We start from the raw sequence: 21,105 nt of genomic DNA, 5'->3' as shown, positions 1-21,105 counted from the left end.
TATCTGTATATTCAAAATAGGATAGATATACAGCTACTTTCTCTCAATTCAATGAGAAGAAAGATTTGTACTAATAATGTTTGGACAGGATATCATGTCTGCATCTTGTACTGTGAATAACCATTATGAAGACAACAATATGCAATGTATTAATTATTGAAACTGTCCTACTAGTCGGTTTTGAAACTGCCTCATTGCTATTTGTTTCTCAATAGCATTAATAAAAGCAATTTTAAGTAGAATACATAAATAAAACCCAAAAAATAGTATAATATTGAAGAGAGTTAGAGAAAGTATACATTCAAAGTTGGCTTTAATCACAGTGGAGAAGAATTCAGTCTCACTGTGGAATATGATTTAACTTAGCACTTTTTTCATTGATATGATTTACTGAGAAATTTCTCTTCTAATGCAACTTTGGTTAGACTTACACCTAAGCATTGAAATACTTAATGATTTTTAATTTTTTATTTTCCAATAGTTGGTTACACTGTGTGAGACTATGATTTCCTGTTATACCTTAATCTTGCATCCTGGAACCTTGGTACACTAACTCACTTATTCACGTAGCCTTTCTCTGCATGGATCCTGTCAGCATTATGGCATAAACAATCATCTCTAGGTAGAACTTTACATATAGAATTCTACATCTACAATTTCCCTTCTAACGCAACCGTCTTGAGGATTTATCAGTCAACAGTAGATTCTGTCAAACACTTTCTCTGGCTCTCCTAAGATCACTCTGTGTTGGTGAATACTTTAGCTTTTTTTTGTTAATACATGTTTGCCAAGTACATCACTAACATCATCACTGTGCATAGTTGGTACAAGTACATGATGCATTTTATTTCTTTTGGTGTCCCCTTCCCACACCTCCTCTCCAAGTCTCTGTTTCCTAATCTCCTTCTCATCTGCTAAAGATCCATCTCCCTGTATCCTAATATTCATTTTTATTTTGCTCTTTGATTTATTTATATTTGGGGGCATTTTATATAAAATAACCCATATTATTTTTAAGCCTGTGTGCCTTATTTATCTCACTTAGCAGTATGGATTTGAGGTACATCCATTTTCTTACAAATTATTCAAGTTTATTCTTTTTATGGCAGAGTAGTATTCCACCATGGGTATACAGTGTACATTGTCTTTATCCACTCCTCAATTAGTGGACAAAGGAATTTTTATGATAAATGGTATTTAATGAATTTTTCATGCTAAATAAATCTTGTGTTCCTGGGATAAATTCCATTGGATCTTCATCTTTGATATATTGTTGATATCAAATTGCTAAAATTAGTTTAAGAATATTTTCATCTCTGTTAATAAGAGATTTTTGTTGGTAAATTTCCTTCTTTTTGAAGTGTTTGCCTGCTTTTGGTATCAGAATGAAGTCTTCATAGAATAAGTTGGGGATATTCCTTTCTTTTAAAATTATTCCAAGTGTTTATATAATTACTATTTAATTTTTAAATATTTGATAGAATTTGCCAGCGGAGCCATCTAAACCTGGACTTTCCTTCCTAGGTTATTTAGGTTTCCTTTTTCTTCCCAAGTGAACTTTGATAGCTAGGTCTATGAAGGGATTTTTTTTTTTTCTTTTTTTTTTTTCTTTTTCTTTTTCTTTTTGGAGGTGGCAGGGGATTGAATTCAGCCCCTTGTGCTTGCCAGGCAAGCGCTTATTCTACTGAGCCATCTACCCGGCCCCAAGGAATTTTTCACTTTGTCTAAGGTGTCAAATTTATTGGCACACAATTAATAGTGTTTCATAATGATTCTTTGAATATCTGTAAGACTAGCAATTTTGTCACTCATTCGTAGCAATTTTTGCCTTCTGATAATTGTTAGTGAAGACAAAGGTTTTAACAGTTTTATTGATCTCAGAGAATCAGCTCTTTTTGTTTTTGTCCATGGTGGTACTAGGGGTGGAGCCTAGGGGTGGAGCCTAGGGGTGGAGCTTCAGGTATGATATGCAAATGAACTACGAGAGAGTTATGCTCCAGTCCCTTTTTATTTTCTGGCTAAATTGCCCCAGTCTGCCTCAAACTGAGATCCTTCCCAGACCCCCAAGTAGCTAAAGCTACCACATCTGGCAGACTCAGCTTTTGATTACATTTATTTTTCCCTTATTTTGTTATGGATTTAATTTCAAAAATTTGGAGATTCTTTCAGAAACCCTTGTTTTGTTGATTAACAATTTAATTCCCTTGTCATCTGAGAACACACTTTATATTGCTGAAGTCCTTAAAATTTATCATGACTGGTTTTATGGCCCATAATATTGTTTATCTTGGCAAATATTCTATGTGCTCCTGAAAAAATGTACATTCGGTTGGCAGAGGCTAAAATATACTATAAATATCAATTAAGTCATGATGCTAGATAATGTTATTTAAATCGTCTGTGTCCTTACTGGTTTTCCCTCTGATTATTCTATCAATTATTGAAAAGGGAGTATTAAAAACTCCAGCTCTAATTATGGTTATATCTATTTCCCCTTACAGTTCTATCAGTTTTTACTTCAATTATTTTGAAGCTCCGTTATTAGATGGATAAACAGAGTTCTGTGTCTTCTGGATAAATTGACCCTTTGTGAAATTACTTCCTGCATTCTTGACAATATTCTTTGCTAATATTAGCAAGCTTCTAGCTTTCTTTTGATTAGTGCTAACTTGCCACACCCTTTTACTTTTGACCTACTTGTGCCTTGATTTTAAATTGTATTTCTTGGGCTGGCCAAATAGCTCAGCTGATTAAAGTGCCTGCAAGCAGGGGCCAGGGGTTCAATCCCCAGGCCTACTGTGCCGGCCCCACCCCCTGCGCACTCTGAGAAGGCAGTTGAGACTGGGCATGGTGGTGTACACACACTTGTAATCCCAGCTCTTGGGAGGTTGTAAACAGGAGGATCACTACAAGTCCGATCTAATAGTGAGACGCTAAACACCCTGTAGACCCTTGCCTAAAGTACAAAAATAAATAAACGAATAAAAATAAACAGTATTTCTTATAAGCATCACATAGATGAGTGTTGTTCATCTACTGATGTGGTAATCACTGCCATTTATAGGGCATACCTCAATTATTTGCATCTGCTGGACATGGGTAGAGTTTTATCATCTCACCTCTATCTTGCCTATTTGTAACATCTGTTCCTCGATCATCTTTTTTTCTTTCCTAACTTCTTTTGGAAGAACTGTTTTAGTGCATTTATACTATTGATTGATGAGCTATAACTCTTAATTTACCCATTTTAATGGTTGCTTTAGTGTCACTTGAATTCATCACAATTCAACTTTGAGGATTATACCATCTCAGATGAGACAATTTGAATAAAATGCTTTGACTTCTTTTCTCCTGACCTTTGTGCCCTGACTACCCTATATTTTTAAGTTCAAAAGGAATGTTTCTTCTGGACTAAATTGTGATTACTTTTACTTAAACACAACTATCTTTCAAAGAAACTAACATAATAAACTAAAAATCAAATAGATTTACTCACGTCCTTACTATTTCTAGCACAACTCAGTCTTGTGAGCAGATACATCTCTCTCCCTGGCATCATTTTTCTTTTCCCCAAAATATTTTTACCGTTTCTTGTTATAAATTTTCTGTTGATAACATTTTATGTTCGAGAAGTCTACATTCCATCAGCAAAGCTGTTTGCACTGCATATAGAGTGCCACACTTTAATGCTGCTCCTCTATTCTTTCTTTCATTGCTGCCAAAGAGAAATCTGTTGGAGTCTCATCTTGGTTTCTGTAAACACAATTTTTTTTTCTGACTTCACCTCTTTCTCCTCTCTCTGCTGTCTCCAGTTATATGCATATTGTGATGCTTGAGGTTGCCCCACATTCTCTCTTCTCTTTCGTCTTCTCCCCCCCCTTTCTCCCTCTCCTCCTCTGTGTTTCATTTTGGAAAATTTCTCTTGCTTCATCATCTTCATGTTTAGCTGTTCTTCTCCCATACCTAATTTTCCTTAGTTCAATCCACTGTACTTACCTCTTGCTCACTGTAGATTTTATTTGAAGAAGTCTAATTTGAGTTGTTCTATGTCTTCTATGCCTTTATTCAATTTTTTAACATTTTGAATATAGTTAAAATAATTCTTAATGTTTTAGCCGATAATTCTAATATCTATATCAGTTTTGTAAAGGTTTTCACTGAATAACACAAATAGTATTTTCCTGTTTATTTACATGCCTAATAACTTTTGTTGGAGCCTAGACATTGTGACTTTTATTGTAGTAATTGGAATATTTTATAACACTGCAAATATTTAGAGGCTTTGACTTGTTACTTGATAATAATCTCATCCTCCCAGGTCTTGCTCTTAGCAATTCTTTTTTTGAAAGAGAATAAAAGATAGTATTTTAAAAAACAATAGAATTGAAACAGAATTCCACTCAACAATAATTTTTGCATATTGTTGTCTTCAGTTTAATTGTTCAGATTATCAGATATAAGCATACAGAATTGGTCCAAAATATTGGTCAAAAATTTTAAAAAGTAAAAAAAATTAAGCCTTAATTGTTCCTTTCAACAGGGCAATAGAAATCAGCAGAACAAGTATCCAAAATCAGCATGTTACTGGAAAAAAAAATTCAGACCTGGAAAACAGATTAGCAGACGCAGACGCAACTACAAACATACTCAGCCACCATATCTTTGACAAAGGGGACAAACATGTTCACTGGGAGAAACGCTTTCCACATGCCAAGGGCTAAAATTAGACCCACGTCAATCATCACGCAGAAGACCAAAGTCAAAAAGGATCAAAGGTTTAAATATTAAAATAGAAACACAAAACCTATTGGAGGAGAAGATAGATGCCAAGCTTTTAGCAATTCTAATGACTGGAACAGGAGCCAGTCAGTCAGTCTAGAGCTAACTTCTGCTCACTACTGCAGTGAGACCTTTTATGCCTAATGCCTCAGGAATCATGGGGTCTGCCTTTTCCAGTCTGCCTTAGAGAATCAAACATTATTCCCATGTGTGTGGAAAACACAGCTCCCTCCATTCTCTTAAATTGTTCTTTATTTAGATTTGGGGAGTTTCCCCATCACCATAGCCTGGTCAATATCCAGCTATAAAATTGAGGGAAAACCTCTGGAAAGCCCCACAATTCATCGCATTCAGCCTCCTTCCCCTCCCCTCCTTTTCTCTCTCTCCCCTCCCTCTGTTCTAACTATTCAGTTTTCTTTTTTCCAGTACTCTGCTCTACAAATTCTTCACCTCTCTAGACCTCACAGTTGCATCTTCAACTGTTTCCTTAACTTAGACAATCTGCTGGGCTGTACCCAAGTCCTTCCCTGCCCCACTGCTGTGCTACTGCAGCCTGGAATTACTTGAGACAGTAAACTGGAGTACAGGTCCACCTTTCTATAGTAAAATAGAAAGAAATGGAACATAAGGATTAACCAATGAATTGAAGAGAAAGGAAAAAAAAAGGTAGGGGGGAAAACATGCAAGTACATATACAGGATGGCTGAGGCCATTGTACTAAGAATTTCTATCAGCTTTTTTTAAAAATAGTGGTTAATTTGTAGAATTTTCATCTTGACTAACTATGTATGCTAATATCTCTGAACTAAGCAACTACATAGAAGACAGAAATATGTAACACAAAATACATGCTTAAATATCTGTCATCTTGGTCTTCTAAATGTGTAGCATTTCTAATATATATATTTTTATTTTATTGAGAAACAAATAACAATGAGACAGTTTCAAAACTGATTAATAGGACAGTTTCAATAATTAATACATTCTACATTGTTCTCTTCTTAGTGGTCATCTGCAGTACAAGATATAGACAGAATATCCTGTCCAAACATTATTAGTAGAAATCGTTCTTCTCATTGAATTAAAAGAAAGTAGCTGTATATCTATCCTAACTATTCTGAATATACAGATACAAAATGGTCCTTCCTTTGTATTGCCTTTTTGTTGTTTAGTCCTGTCAGAGATGGGCATTCCATTGGCATCTAAATACTACAGGTGCATAAATTCAGCAAAACAATCCAACACAGTCCAGCAGTCCATAATACTAGTGGGTTATCCGCAAAAGTTGTTGACTTGAGTCTTTCACAGCTCGGTTTATTAACATGGGTTTACTTTATATACCTCGTTTTTATACTTTTCTTCTGGATGGTTAAGACCAAGATAAAGCAAGGCCTATATAACAAGAAATGTAACTTTTGTATCTGATAAGGTCAGTCAAACACCCTCAGGTTTATCCTGTAACCCTGTACCCGCAGTTTGCAGATCCTTTGTCCATGTCAGCCATGTGGATGAGTCACGACCATTGCTTGACCAATTTGCTCTCTGTGAAAGCCTGAGAATATTTTCTCTCCAGGTGACTCTCCTTAGGCACATTCTTCATCATCGATCATGTTGCTGTGTGGCCCCATGATGTCCTTGATCAGAAAATTTGGGACACAACTGAGTTGCATGATGTTACAGTATAGGTTCTCCTGTGTCCTGAGTCTTCACTGACCTTGAAAGGCTAGGGCCAAATTGTTGGCTGTCCTTGCAGCCCTTCTAGTTCTCTAATTTTTGGTCTGCAAACTTAGGTTGTTAACCCTCCAGAAGAGAAGCTTATTATTACCCTACATCTTATGCAGCTGCGTTTAACTTCACCATCTATCTGAGTTTCAAACACTTTAGGCATAACATGGAACAGGTATTTTCCATCTAATATCATATCAATTACTTTCTTTAAAATAATTTCTTGTCAGCCAAATAGCTCAGTGGATTAAAGCACCTGCAAGCAGGCACAGAGGCCAGGGGGTGGGGGGGGGTTCAATCCCCAAGCCTGCCGTGCCAGCCCTGCCCCTGGGGCGTGCTGAGACAGCAATTGAGACTAGGCGTGGTGGCACACACCTGTAATCCCAGCACTTGGTATGCCCAATCTTTCATAACTATATCTGTGAATCTGAGCAACAAATTTGACAATAAAAACAGATAATATACCAACCCTGGTTAATCAGCTGTTCTTGTTTTGAAAATCTGTAGCATATGTCCTGTTGTATGTTACCCTGTTTCTGTCTTTGTTTCTGATCTTTGTTCTTGTTTTTGTTCTTACTCTTCAAAATAAATAAATAAATAAAATGTCAAAAAACAGATTTAAGAAAAAAAGGTTCACCTTTCACATGTCATTATCCATTATTTCTAGATACCTTTAAAAACATTGTTCTGAGTATTGCAGCACCAGTCTTTTTGTCTGTTTCAAATGAAAAGACAAATCTAACACCAATATTTCCATGTTGGCCTGAAGCAGTTCCACACATATTTTTACACGAATTTTGAATCTTATTTCTTCTAGTCAATATTTTAACATGAGATATTTCCCATGATAAACATCATTCCTAGTGTATTCTTTGTGTGCTGCTACACAACATTATGATGCATAAATATATCACTGTTGCCAAGTATTCCCTGTTACTGAAGTTTGTCTGGATATGTTTCCAATTACAAATAACACTGTGATGGATATATTTCATGCAAATCTTCATCTACCTTTCACAGTGATTCTTCAGGATTGATTCAGAAAGTGAAGAAATTGAGTTGAGGACTGGGCACTTTTTTCTAACCTTGGGATACATCACTCTTCTGTTTTGGTAAAGTTTTATGCATCTACATTCCCAGAAGCATCTAAGTGCCAATCTTATTGACTCCTCACCAACAATAAATATGATCATCTTTCAAAATCCTTGATACTTTGATTTGTGAAAGTGGCATCTTGCTGTTTTATTTCTCCTGGTCACTGGAAAGTTGAATGCTTTTATGAGTTTATCAGGTTTTTTAATTTCCTTTGAATTATATATTTCCGTGCTTCTACTGTCTACTAAGATATTAGAGTGATCCAAATCAATTTGGATAAGCTTACTGCTCTCATATCCTTGCAATGCATTCCAATGATACATTAAATTACGTGTGTGTGTGTGTGTGTGTGTGTGTGTGTGTGTGTGCACTTGCTCTGCCTCTGGCTACAAGATCCTTTCTTTACAATCTTAGCATCTGGGAAACCCCTTCCCTATTTCAAACGAAACATTGCCTTTCAGTGTCATCCTCTCTGCCATTTCCTGAGTAGACTGGTATACTCTATCCCGAATATCCCACCATGATAGCATTTATTGCATTCATTTACATGCCCATGTGTGCATGTCTATAAGCTCTTAGAGGACAAAGACTGTCTGAAAGCCAGCATATTTCTGCTAACAATAAAAGATTCAGAATACTATACAGTAAATAAATGAATAATTAAAAGAATTAACCTCAGGCAAACCAAAATAATAATGTTTATTAATATAACTGGCACATGTGACTACCTAGTAGGTACCATCTGAAAGAAAAGCCTACATAATTTAATAATATTCCACTCTTTTCCACTGACTTCTGCTGTTCTTCTCATTAACTGTTGAATATAGCTAATAATCCCACAGAGAACCAATATGAAAATAGCACTGCAATGAATTGAGTTAGAAAGCCTTCAGTCTGTACTCTTCCTGCAGTCTCTGCCTCAACTCTTAAGGGCAGCTAGCTTATCAGGACTCTGCATGACATCTGCATCATGGTTTCTGTGGGGCCCATATCTTTCCAGCTAATTGAGCTGGCTTTTCTTTGCTAAACAAGCACATCTCCAGAAATTTCACACACTCACAGCCCCACAGGGAAAGGGCTTCCCCCATTTGCTTTATAATCTGCTGTGACTAAGTGTGGAATCAATCCTTAAAAAACACAATCATTGCCTATAGAAAAGATCAGCTCCTTCCAAGCAAAGGACAATGGCCAAGACAGTGTCTCCTGCTAAGAGTGTCTCTGTACCTCTTTCCAATTCTTCAAACCCTCCTCAAGATTATTTGTGGGTATTTACAATATTGCAAGGAAGGTGTGATTTAAATGAAGATTAAAATTGCTTTATGGGGGCCGGGGAGATAGCTCAGTAGAATAAGTGCTTGTTGGCAAATGTAAGGGCCTCAGTTCAATCCCTAGTTCTGCCAAAAAAAAAAATTTTTTTGATTTGTAAAAGTTCCTGCCTAAGTCAGGCTGTGCTCCAAGATTAACTTTTATGCCAAGAGAAAGATGCTAAGAACCTCCCTGTTTTCCAGAGGAAAAGGGAGTGTATGGGGTGAGGGACTCCTCAAAGATGGAAATAATTTCTGCAAAGGACCCTCACCAGGTAGAAGTGGCACATGGAAAGATGCTCAACATATGTAGGACCCAGGAAGTTTTGATTTGTTTTTCCTAGAGCCCCATCTATGCTAACTGTCCCATCTATCCAAGATCAGCATATCACTCCTTATTTCATAGCCCTGTCACATGTCATCCTGAGGTGGGGAACACCATTACAGCTATTGGAAAGATCTGCTTGCCAGGCCAACATACCACTTAGTAGTGGGACCATGGTGGACGTAGCCTCTGGTCTTCTAAGCTCTCCTACTCTGACACAGAACCTCCGTGTTATGATCAGGGCAGTGAGTTACACATTGCTCCTGTAGTTTCACTGCATGGATATTTTGGGTTGCTGCTCAACCTTTTGACTAAGATCAAGTGAGGTCTGAGCCTAAGGCCACTTACTCCTGTACTTTTATATACAGGGCCCCAGAGAAAGCCTTGACATCACAAGTGCAACTGAGCAGAAAAGGGGATCCGCTGTCTCTTGGGTTCAAGAACCAGCCACTGCAACATGACTAGGAGACAGAACAGGAAAGGTTGATACCCCAACCATCTGAGAAAGATACTGTGCCCTCTGACTGGGAGCTAGGACTAGAGGGAGTCCTGGGTTCCAGGCTTCACCTGTCAGCATCTGTCTTAGTTACTCTTCTCTCATTGCTGTAACAAATACCCAATACCCAAATTGAAGGAAGGAAAAGTTTATCTAGCTCACAGTTACTGGAGGTTTCAGTCCATATTCAGCTGAGTCCAAGGCAGAGCAGCATATAGCAGAAAGCAACTTTTCATGGAGGTGGCAAAGAGCAAGAGCTCAAGAGGAGGAGTAGCAACAGCTCACACAGCCAACTTCTCTTCCCTCCTTACACTGAAATGCAAGTTACCTGCCCCAGTGCAGGTGCAGCATCCATACTCACAGTAATCAATCACAAACTCCAGAAGCCACCCCAAGACTGCATGAGGCTTTAGGGGGACACATATACACAAACCATAACAGCATCAAAGACTAACCAACACATCTGATGACATGTAAGTTCTAGAGTTCCTCCTCCTCACAACATCTGGTCCAGGTCACTCAGGTAACAGGATCAGAGAGCACCCAAAATAGAAGAAACAGGAACGAGGTTCCCTATCTGGATGGTAGAGCCAGACCAAAGCCATCTCGAGAACTAAAGGACTAATTTATGAATTTTAAGGAAATTTTCAAGCACATGCACTGCCTATACAGCTCTGAAGGCATTTCTGAAAGTGGCATTTGAGCACATTTTGCAGGACAGGAAGCTGGCCCATTTTACAAGCCCAAGACTGGATCAGAGTGGAAGACCTTCCAACCACAGTGCATTGTTACTATTGCAAAGATTTCTGGCAATTTGAAGAGAAGATCCACCTTTTGTTGTTTTAAACTTTTCCAGTGCGTACTACTGGCCCAGCCCAATGGATATGACCAAACTAAAGTCTTAACCCAAGGCATGTCTGGTCTGCATTAGGCAGTAAGGCAACTTACAGTCTAATGGATAGTGTCAGGAGGTTAGGATAGAAAGCATGGTTGGCTTCTCTGGTGTTATGGCTTAGATTAAGAATGCCCCCCAGAGGCTTCCTGTGCTCATAAGTGGAGCTTTCAGGTGACTGAATCATGGGGGTGGTATAGCCAACTTGCTCTAAGGAGGTGATTAGCAGAGTGGTTCCCTGGGCATATAGCCTAGCAGGAGGCATACCTCCCCTCCTAGCTCCTCACTTCTCCCTCCACTTCATCCTGGCCACCATGAAATGAGCAGCTTTCTCCTGTCCAGACCCTTCCACAATGCTGTTTCTGTGTTTTAGCCTGTAAACCATCAAGTGAAACTTCTGAAACTGAACCAAAATAAACATTTACTCCCTCAAGCTATGGATACTAGGCATTTTTCTCCCAGGGATAAGGAAAGTGACTAAAGCCATGTAGGTTTCAGGACTATCCACTTTATGATGAAAGAGATGGACAAGAAAACTCCTTGAAACCTTCCAACTTGTGTCTTGTGATTGGAATCTACATTACTGGTCTTAATCAGGGAGAGAGCCTTGGCTTTTCCAGAAGATAAAAGGCTTTCAACCATTAAGCCTAGTGGTCAATGTTTAATTCATGTAGGAAACTATTCATTCAAGTATCAGCTACAGGCTCAGAGTCAAGTTGCAGATGCCATAATCACTGTAGGATGAGTTCATATTGCACATCACCAATATCATCACTTGTGTGGCTAGGGTGGGATGGTTGCTCACTCCCCTTCCAAGTACATTATTCCAGACAGTCTTGAGCACATAGCTTCTGAGCCCCCATGCAAGTTCAGGCCCTGGAAAACCACGGAATCTTGTAGTTAAAGGAGGAATCACAGCACCCTTGGTGGAGATTGGGGAAAGACAATCCAGGAGGGATTCAGTAACTATTTTGAGAAAGAGCAAATTCTGCTTCTTGTAACTTGGATGGCCACTGTCATGGTGACAAAGCAACTAAGTTATACAATTTCTGATGATCCCAGAGAACCCATTAGCTCCGGCCAAGTCTGCACTCATCTATCAGCTGCATGATCGAATGAAGTGGAATGGTATAATGGCTGGAGAAATCCCAGGAGCCCTGGTCTTGGGAAGGAACAGTAATTTGGGGAGAAAGACAAGAGAAGCGGGACTTTTCCAGTTCATAAGTGAAAGATGAAATCATCTTAAAAGGCTGCCAAGGAAGCAATGCCCAGTAATCCGCACTCAGGGGAAACTCAAATGCCAGAGAGGCCTGGCAGGTCAGACCTCTGAAGCAGATGATCACTTAACACTATTCTAAGCACAGAGAGCCGGTGGGACAGCCAGCAGGAGACTGAGCTAAAGAATTTGCCTATGGCACTTGCCAGAGACTAAACACATCCACTTCCTCCTGTTGCCACTGTGTTTAAGCCCAGGTTCTCTGAAGCACACAGCCTCTGCTGCCCACAGTTCAATCACAGTTTAGGGCTCAGGGACCCTAGACCTTGAAGAGATAAATCATACCATGAAAGCCAGGCTGGAAGCCTGAGAGGAGGTGGAGGGTGGCTGTTAAAGATGCCATCCTCTGTCAGAGTGAGACCAGCACAGCACTGAACTACACAATTCCTGACTTTCTGCATTCTTGGGAAAGTTCTGGAAATAATGCAGAGAGTTGGAGGAAACATCGCAGCCAGCCTGTGGAAAACCCTGAGTTATCTTTTTCAAAATGCAGTACAGTGATCAGAGGACCCAATGAGGTTCAACAAAGAGCTTTGTCTAGGAAATACCAACACATTTTTTACTGACTTTGATATTTCTGAGGCAAGGCAACTAAAGTTTATGGTCCTAAGAGATACTATACATTGATAACACCTGATAACCCAGCTCCAAAGTGGATGTGCTTGGGTTAAACATTATGGTATAAGTGTACAACGAGATCTAAGGGGATGTGGCTATGCTTTGGGAAAGGTCCAGTGGACAGTCAGTGGAAATGCCCATTATTATTATCAATACACAAAGATCCATGCCTGGTACAAGGAAACATGGGGACAGTGCCTAGCAGGGACTGTTGAGACCTAACGTGAACACAAGCTCCTCTAAGGTCATGAGTTAAGTCACTCACAGTCAAGACATCTGTCTTTGCCTCAATAAATTTTCCTACTTAGTGAGCTTGGACAGCTCAAAGACAGCTTTGTGCAGATAAACAAGCTTGTCCTCTGTGGGACAAGCTAGACAGAGGTAGCACACTTTGACCCAGTGTCATTTCCTCCTCCCTCTTGCTGTTAAAAAAAAAAAAAAAAAACATCCCCAGAAAAGCCTAAAGCCTCAGCTGAGCCAATTAACAAACCAAATACAGGCAGCCAGTTTCAGATTGAAGGCAATGTTTCAATGTGAATGTTTCCCCCACATTCCCTTTCCATTCAAATCTTTCCTTCCTGCCAATCTCTGTAGGTCCTCAGACAACTCTAAATAAGACAAAAAAAAAAAAAAAAAAAAAAAAGACATGAAACTTTCCTTCCCTCCAGTAAGTAAAACTTTGCTCCCTTTCAAATGCTACTTCTCTGTCTCCAGAATGACTTTTCTACCAGAGGCATGTCAGTCCCTCATGCCAGAGCTGCCACGCAGCTTTTCAAATACCTTTAGACAAAGCATGACCTCACATGTTGAGCCATCTTTGAATCAGGAAAAAAAGAAATAATACATATGAAGTGCCTAGCACAGTACCTACTCAGTAAGTACGAGATTTTATTAATAGTATATAATTAATTCACCAAAAACATTTTTAATGATAGTATTTTTGGTACATACTTTGGCAACATATATATAATAAAGATATACAGAAAACCCGCAATGGCTCCCACAGAAGGATGACACATAAAGTTCACAAAATGTTCTGGTTTTAGGCAGTGGAGATGCTAGTAACCCTGACTTGATCCTTACACATTGTAGACATGGACCAAATTATCACAGTGTACCCCATAAATATGCACCATTAGTCTGTGCCAATTCTTTAAAAATTTCCTTTGAATTTACTTAACAGTCTACCATATTGTAGGCATTTGGTCCTATAGAAAACAGCAAGGTAAAGGCAGTCTGATTTCTACCTTTTGGAAGTACAGAATTTAGGGAGAAAAGACTGTAGGTGCACACTGTACAGGCCAAGCATGTGTGATAAGGCAAAACATGAGCCAACTCTAGAGAACCACCAAGAAGGTTCCATCTGACATATCCTTCTGATAGCTTTGAAGTCAAGAGAAACCAGACAGAGGGCTGTCATTGCAACCCAAGAGTACGCACACCTAGTGAGACTTGATCGGTGGACAGGAGAACTGAAGGAAGGGCACAGGCCCGAGCTCACCAAATGATGGTAAAAGTGTACCAGCATGATGGGCACCTGGAAAGGAAAGAGGCCTAGAATTGCTGCCTCTCTTGTGAGTGAGGCTTTGCACAGTGCCTCCGAGTACTGGGGGCATGGTGCCACAAGCCCTTCCTTTCAGATAGGAACAGAGTTGGACCTTCTGTCATAAATCTTATTCTGAGTACTATCTGGAGATGGGAGGACAGCTGCACAACTAATTTTAGATTCATGCTAGAGAAGCAGAGCAGGTTTAATCTTCATGGGAGGGAGGAGTCATAGCAATACCACACTGGGCAGCTACGCCTTCAAAGACATCTTGGAATAACTTTCCCATAGCTTGGGAGCACTTGAAGGATGATACTCAATAAGGCTATTTATGCCCCTGGGTCCTGTTATTTCATCCCCTTTCTGGAAGACCCCTTAGCCCACAAGTTCTGCATTCCAGTGGAGTAGAGAAGAATGCACTTGCGTACCTCTTAGTTACTATTTGGAGGATGGGAATCACGAGAAGATATGGAAACTGGCAGAAAGTCCCATCACCATATTCTACTGCAGCCTCTGCTGCCTGATCTGGGTCAAAGAGCTAGTTATCTAATATCTATATTAATAATGCCTGACAATTGTCTAGCACATCAGAGCTCACAAGGAGGTGACTTGGTATTCATGCTTTGAGAAATGTCCAAATTCAGTTTAAAAAATGTTAAATGACTATCCAAGGAATCGGCTAGAAGAGAGGGCTCCAACTTCCAACAGGCATCATACTCAGCAACTTTGCCCTTATCTTTCTATTGAGAGTTAGAGGGACAGCAAAAGACAGAAAGACAGGTAGACTGGGGGAAGAATTCAAAAGCAGAGGGAACAGATATTTAGTCTTTGAAAGGAAATAGCCACTCAACTGAGGAGAAAGATTCCCCACCATTAAGCAAATTGTTCCATGCGTATGAGCCATTTAGGTGGTAAAAGAAATTTAAGCAAACTTTAACTGCTTATGATTGTCTTGCATATGGTGGTTTTAGAAATAAAGTGCTGGAAATAGACTATAGAAGAAACTCTAGTGGTGCTTTAAAAGCTGAGGTTCATGTATCAGGAAGGGTTTAAATCCTAGCTCTTTCACTTAAATAGCAGCAGGTTACTTAAACCTCTTTCAGGTACAATTTTTTTTTCCTGTAAATTTGGGGACAGTAATATCACCTGCCTCACAGAGGAGGGGAAGAGACTCAAATAAGGAAATGCATGCCAAGAGCTTAGTTCTGGGTAGCTAATAAATATCATGCCATGATGGCTATATTGTAGTGGTCAGTCAAAACTCCTCTCCTCTATGGAGGTTTGGTTTTATTTGGCATTTGGCATTTGGCTAAAGGAGGAGAATCATCTTGCCCAAAGTTTCTGAGACAAACTGGACATGCAGAAATGCATGAGAACTGTGGAAGCTTCATTTTCTTGTAGGAAGCTTTGGACCCCTGGAATTTCTTAGCATTGCTTTCTCATTCTTCCACACCACAATGATCAGATCTGTACCTGAATTTGACTCTCTTTGTAGGAAAAAAACAAGACCAACTTACCACTTGGCCACAGTATCCTGAATTGTTTATTGGTTTGTTCCTTTGTTTGTTTTGCCGAACTGGGGATTCAACTCTGGGCTTTGCTTGCCAGGCAAGTGCTTATTCTACTGAGCTATCTCTCCAGCCCACAAGAGATCATGTCTGCATCTCATACTGTGAATAACTATTATGAAGACAACAAGATGCAGTGTATTAATTATTGTAACTGTCCTACTAAACTGTTTTTGAAACTGTCTCGTTGCTATTTCTTTCTCATTAAAATTAATTTTAAAAATTTTAAGAGAAGAAAACAATAGAAATGACATTTGTGAATCTCTGAGAAGGAGGCTCTTCTGGTTTGTTGCTTTGTTCCTGCATGCATGGCATGAAAGAGGAAGATAATAAAACTTCTCAGGATCCAAGAAACAAGGGCCCTCATACCTTGATACCCAAGGTGAGCCAGGCAGGGTTTCCTGGGAAGCCACCCAAACATGTTACGTCATAATAAAAAGGAGCTAACTGCATGAGACTCCTATATGAATGAGCCAAGTAATCATCACAAAGATTTTCACAAAAAAATAAAGAAGATATTTTTGAGCTTGTGAACATCTTCATTATGACAGCTTCAGATTAGGAGTAGCCTTAGAAATAGGGCAGAAATATGAAGTTCACTGAGTTGCTATCACAGGACATGTTGAGATGGCAGATCTCAGCAACAAAAGCATGCACACTATGATAAAAATGAGACAGGTCCAAGTCCTATCCAAATGGACACAAGATAATTAAAGACAAGCATGCCTTTCCATCAATACTTGGAACTCCCATAGCTGCTTCGAACATAAGTATGCCTTCTTAAGAGGGGGAAGAAGAGGAAAACCCAGAATGAACCACAGAATCACTAATCTGACTCATATCCTGATAATGCAGTAATTCAGATTTTTGGTAAAAGCGCAAATTGAAGGCAAATAAGGTATAACTACAGAAAAACAAAGCTTTGTGAGTCTATTGTGCCTTTATTTGTGACAGAAGCTTCATGACTAGTAGATGAGGTCTTTTGGTGGGATGCAGCTGAATCCTATTTTGTAATAAAAATGTGTAGCTTAGAGGAGAGATTTCTAAAGTGAAACTTCAAAAAATGGTGGTCTGTAAAATAAGTAGTTCCCTGGGCAAATAAGATCTGGAACATGATCATAGATATTCTTAATATGTGTTAACATCAGAAAGATACTGCAGAGGTTAGTGGTAAAGAAACCTAGCTAACTTTGCTTATCCCAGGACTTCCCAATTTATTTGGGGATTTTTTTTTGACTGAGGTGTAATGTATTTCACCCCAGGAAACACTGGTGTAGAGAGCTGCAGGTGAGAATGGATGATAATGGCCTAACTGCAGTGACCCAAGAGAAAACTAATCATGTGGAGTATGGGCCTAAAACGGATGGGGGAAGGTAGAGAATATCAGGGCTGGGGCACAGAAATGCTGCTTGCTAAATTACCCCGTACAGCTTGGAAATTGGCTGGATTTCCTCTAATACTCTTTCAAGGTTCTTGCAGAGTCACTCCCACAAATGATGGATCTTAATGGTTCCAAATATCTCTAAAGCCTTTCTGTATAACCATCTCCCTTTTTAACATGGTGATTCATGCTACTCGAACAAGCAGAGGCAGAGAAAATAGGCTGAGCTTCATTTTCCAATCATAAAAATACATATCAGGACCTTCATTCAACCTATGATGGACTAGTATAAGGCCCAGAACTCATATGCGAAGTTTAACTGGCTGATTCTTTGGTGATATTTTCACTTCTAGACTGGCTTATTTATTGTTATAGGTAAAAGGATACACCTGAAGGCTTCAAATAAAACAAACAAATAAAAAGCCATGAGACGATGAATCTGAAAGTTGGATGCAAATCTCCACACTGCCTTTTCCAAGCAGTGTGTACTGAGCTAGATCACTGGCTAAATTTAGTTTCTCCACCTAAAAATGAGGCCAACAATACACTGAGTCAAGGTCATTATGAAGGTGAGAGGAAGTGACGTAAGGGTGAGGAGGGATGTGAGGAGAGATGAGATACCATCATACCATAGCAACAAGAGGGAACCCACCCCCAGAGGGGACTAGAAATATCATCTGTTACAAAAAGGTAGAAGTACTATGAAGGTATCAGTACCTGATTGTTCGAGTGTGCTTTCGGGTATAAGGAGTAATAACCTTGAAAAGCAGTTCCATTGCTCCATTAATCCCCAGCATGGCTCCTGTTGTGACTGAGAAAGACAAAAGCACAGTAGCTGTAGTTGTCACGAGTGGGTAGGTTAACACATCTTAGACCAACTTCTTTAAAACTTTAAGAGAATTAGCATATTCCTCTAAAAATAAAATCAACACACTAACTACAAGGGGCAACCTAAGAAGTACCTGCCTTTCTTTTCCACCTTGGATGCAAATTCCCTTCAACTTTGGTGCGTGGATCTTCCATGAGCAAGGCAATGACTTGACCTTGGCTTTATTAGGTCAAAGGGGCAGTCAGTTTCCGCACTCATGGGTAATTCATCTGGAAAAGTTTCCCATTTTAGCACACTGGGATGGTTATAAAAATAAAGTCATAACACATGCCTGTGATTCTAGCACTCAGGAGGCTCAGGCAGAAGAATCACTGTGAGTTCGAGGCCAGCCTGGGCTGTACAGCAAGATCCTAACAAACGAAACAAAAAGTCATAGATTTTTTTTTTTTTTTGCTTGTCTATTTGTTTCTAAAGTAAAAATAGTTTATTTGTGACCCAGTACACAGAAGAAGTGTTTCTTTCACGTCACAGACTTCACTTCCAACTCCTTGGAATGTTCACTTCTTTGGCTTAAAGGAGAGGCTGCGGGGAAGCCGGGCACCCTGGGTGACTAGCGTAAGGGGCTGGGGTGTCTCCACGAGAAGTGCCCGGGGCTGTTCATCACAAGTGGATTCTGTGGGACATTAGAGGGTCTGGGGGAGCCCGGAGTTCAGTCGTCTCCACCACACAGGTACAGCAGCGCTTTCTGGTAGTCATCCTTGGTGTCTTGCTGGAAGCAGTAGTATGGGAACTTGCCATACTTCTTCTTGAACTCAGACCTGATTTTCAACATGTCCACCTCACAGTGGGAGACCATGATTCCGATCAGGACCTTGTCGCAAGTGTCCTTGCCCTTTATAGAGTCATACAGCTGGTCAGCAAAGTACAGGGGCTTGTACTGGGTGTACCAGATCAGGTTCAGGAAGGCATTTTCTGAGTCTTCTTTGACTTCCTTCTTGATACTCTCCAACATGTCGTAGGGGCTGTCACTCTTGTATCTATAGAAAACTTTCTGCAGGTGGCACACGCTCAGCTCCATCATAAGGCTGATCCACTTGGGAACATCGTTCCTTCCCTGTTCATACCAGCATCATAGAGATCCCAGGCATCTTGGTCAATGAGCTCATAATCAATGACAGAGCCGTCCCCTGCTCATCTATCCTTGGTGAGGGCAACCATCAGCTTGCGGAAGGTACCGGATGTATTAGAAACGATGTCCTTCTCGAGGTCGGTCTTGTACATTTCCTTGTACACTCTGTTAATCTCCTGTAGTTTCTGGTTGGTTCTGGAGTAGATGACCTCGATGAAAGAGTCCTCATCACTCCCCAGTCCCTTCATGGAGGTTTTCAGCTCAGAAGCATTGTAATGAGCAAGTGTTTTCAATAAGCCCAAAATCACCGCTCCAGGTGGCCAAATAAGGCTGACTTCAGTGATGCGAGCTCCTTTTTGGTCCTTCTGTGGTACGCAAAGGTCATGTCCTGTCTCTTCGGATTGCTGCGGTTGGTCAGAATGTTGACGATGGTGACCTTGCCCACGTCTTTGGTCTGATGGCTGTCTCGATGTTCAGGGTGTTCTACTCTGCATCAAAGTTGATGTGGGCTTTAATGGACCCATAGGCACTGGACGGGGGAGCGGTAGAGTGATCTCCCTCCAAGCTTGCACAGAATTCCATCAATAGTAGACATTTTGAATGAAGCTGCGCCGCGCCAACTGAGCAGATTGAGCTAGCATCCAGGGCCTCATATATCTTTTTTTTTTTCTCTATTAGAAACTTTTTATTTAAATGTGCCAAATAAAACCCCACAGTTTTAAACCATAAGATTTTGTTTTGTTTTGTCTTGTTTAGGGGAGGGTCTACAGGGTGTTCAGGATCTCACTACTAGATTGGACTCGTAGTAATCGGCCAGTTTACAGCCTCCCAAGAGCTGGGATTACAGGTGCACACCACCATGCCCAGTCTCAATTTCTGTCTCAGCACACCCCGGGGGCAGGCCAGCACAGATCATAAGATATTAATACATTTAACACAAAGTTATATTATTTTACTGTTGCAAATTTACAGAGTCATAATCCAGATCAATTTTGATTAAATGATTGAAATATCCTTTCTAAATTACACTTTACAAACATCTCAAATCCCTTATAACAATGTAAGCAAAATAACCTTTCCCTAAAAGATGAACTTGAGAACTTCAGTCCATTCCTTCAGGACCTGCACTTCTGCCTGAACTTCCTGATGGGGGACAACTTCTTTTTGGAGAGAGAGATCTGGACTTTGACCGGCTACTTTTTGGTTGTGAAAGAGACCTAGATTTTGATCTTCACCTGGACCAGGATTGGAAATACCTCAACCCTTTTATGGAACCTGATCTAGATCTTCTGAGTGAGGCTTATCTTGATAGACAAAGAGACACAGACTTTGATTGCCAAAGAGATGCCGATCTTGACCTCCGCCCTCTGCTCCTGCTGCAGGAGCGAGAATATCGCCCTCTGAATTGAGAATGTGATCTAGACCATGACCTGCTTCTTCTCCTGCTATAGCAATGACAATCGAAAGCATAATGTCCCTTTCGCCACACTCATAGCATCTATCATTGGGATCAAAGGGACGATGGGCAGATGGTCTATCAAAGCGAGATCTCCACATACCCATTGATAATTCAAACATCTCTTGGGAACCACAAATCACTTTTCCATCCAGTCCTCCTACTTCATCTTAAGCATCTCTAGGATCTTCAAATTCCACAAAGGCAAATCCTGGGGGATTTCTTGCAATCCATATTGTCCTTAAGGGACCACAATAAATGAAAGCCCTTTCTAATTCTCTTTTAATGGCACCCATTCCCAGGTTACCAACATACACCTTTGTTTCTCCTCCATACCACCTGTAATATGACATGTTGACTGGCCCATGTGCTCAGCTCTTTGGCATGGAAGGCTCAGGGCTCCAGAGACTCAGCAGCTATGGCCCACCTGCCCCTGCCAATTGTCCCAGCAGTACCTCATAGATCTTAATAATAGAAAAAGCTCTAAGGAATATCCAGCCAGAAAAATAAAACCTTCAGTGTCACTGTATCTTCAAGACTGCCCTTGCTTCTTTCAAATATTCCCCAATACTCCACTCTGATCAGCTTAATTTCAAAGCTCAGGTTATATCAAGAAGTAAAGGGACGGGGCTGGGGAGATGGCTCAGTGGAATAAGCACTTCCTTGGCAAGCGCAAGGACCTGAGT

General features: G+C 40.2%; 1 protein-coding gene and 2 pseudogenes across 3 annotated transcripts in view; all 3 read right to left on the bottom strand.

Annotated features, from left to right (window-relative positions):
• Agbl1 (ATP/GTP binding protein like 1) overlaps positions 1-21,105 on the bottom strand; it is a 958,008-nt gene that overhangs the window by 857,455 nt on the left and 79,448 nt on the right. For all 3 annotated transcript variants that reach the window (XM_023710175.1, XM_023710176.1, XM_023710177.1), the window contains exon 5: positions 17,723-17,816. In XM_023710175.1, the coding sequence (XP_023565943.1) occupies positions 17,723-17,816 (94 nt within the window). The remainder of the gene's footprint in view (positions 1-17,722; positions 17,817-21,105) is intronic.
• On the bottom strand, positions 18,544-19,564 carry LOC101589979 (annotated as a pseudogene).
• LOC105741778 lies at positions 20,066-20,772 on the bottom strand (annotated as a pseudogene).

The sequence above is a fragment of the Octodon degus genome, unplaced genomic scaffold, assembly GCF_000260255.1.
Source record: "Octodon degus isolate 3935 unplaced genomic scaffold, OctDeg1.0 scaffold00002, whole genome shotgun sequence".
In the NCBI taxonomy this organism is placed as follows: Eukaryota; Metazoa; Chordata; class Mammalia; order Rodentia; family Octodontidae; genus Octodon; species Octodon degus.
The sequence above is the reverse complement of the archived record's forward strand: the minus strand, read 5'-3'. Positions and strand labels throughout refer to the sequence as shown.